Here is a 323-nt window from a genome sequence, read left to right as displayed (position 1 = left end):
GCTGCACTCGTACCTGGGAGAAAGCCTGCCGCACCCCAGTGCTCTCACCTAGAGACTCCACCCCGCGGCCAACTTGGAAGAGGCGACCTGATTGGCTGCAAAGTGATGGACGCGAGCAGGCCCCGCCCACCGCGAGCCGCCTCCGGCCGGCTCCAAGCCGCTTTCCGATTGGGTCCTGCGGCAAGGCGCAGGGTCGACTTCGGAGCCGACTTCCGGTTCCGGGTCGCGGACGGCAATGGCGGCGGCCCGGTGCTGGAGGCTGGCGCCCTGCGGGCCGTCGCTGCACACCGCGGCCGAGGCGGCCCCCGCGGCCACGGCCTCCG

General features: G+C 72.4%; 1 protein-coding gene across 1 annotated transcript in view; it reads left to right on the top strand.

Annotated features, from left to right (window-relative positions):
* The first annotated feature begins 227 nt into the window (after positions 1 to 227).
* The window catches only part of Mrps30 (mitochondrial ribosomal protein S30), a 7,278-nt gene continuing 7,182 nt past the window's right edge, over positions 228 to 323 (top strand). The window contains exon 1 of the mRNA XM_004647305.2: positions 228 to 316. Within this exon, the coding sequence (XP_004647362.1) occupies positions 236 to 316 (81 nt within the window). The 5' untranslated portion in view covers positions 228 to 235. The remainder of the gene's footprint in view (positions 317 to 323) is intronic.

This window comes from Octodon degus, unplaced genomic scaffold (assembly GCF_000260255.1).
Source record: "Octodon degus isolate 3935 unplaced genomic scaffold, OctDeg1.0 scaffold00299, whole genome shotgun sequence".
Taxonomy (NCBI): Eukaryota; Metazoa; Chordata; class Mammalia; order Rodentia; family Octodontidae; genus Octodon; species Octodon degus.
The sequence above is the reverse complement of the archived record's forward strand: the minus strand, read 5'-3'. Positions and strand labels throughout refer to the sequence as shown.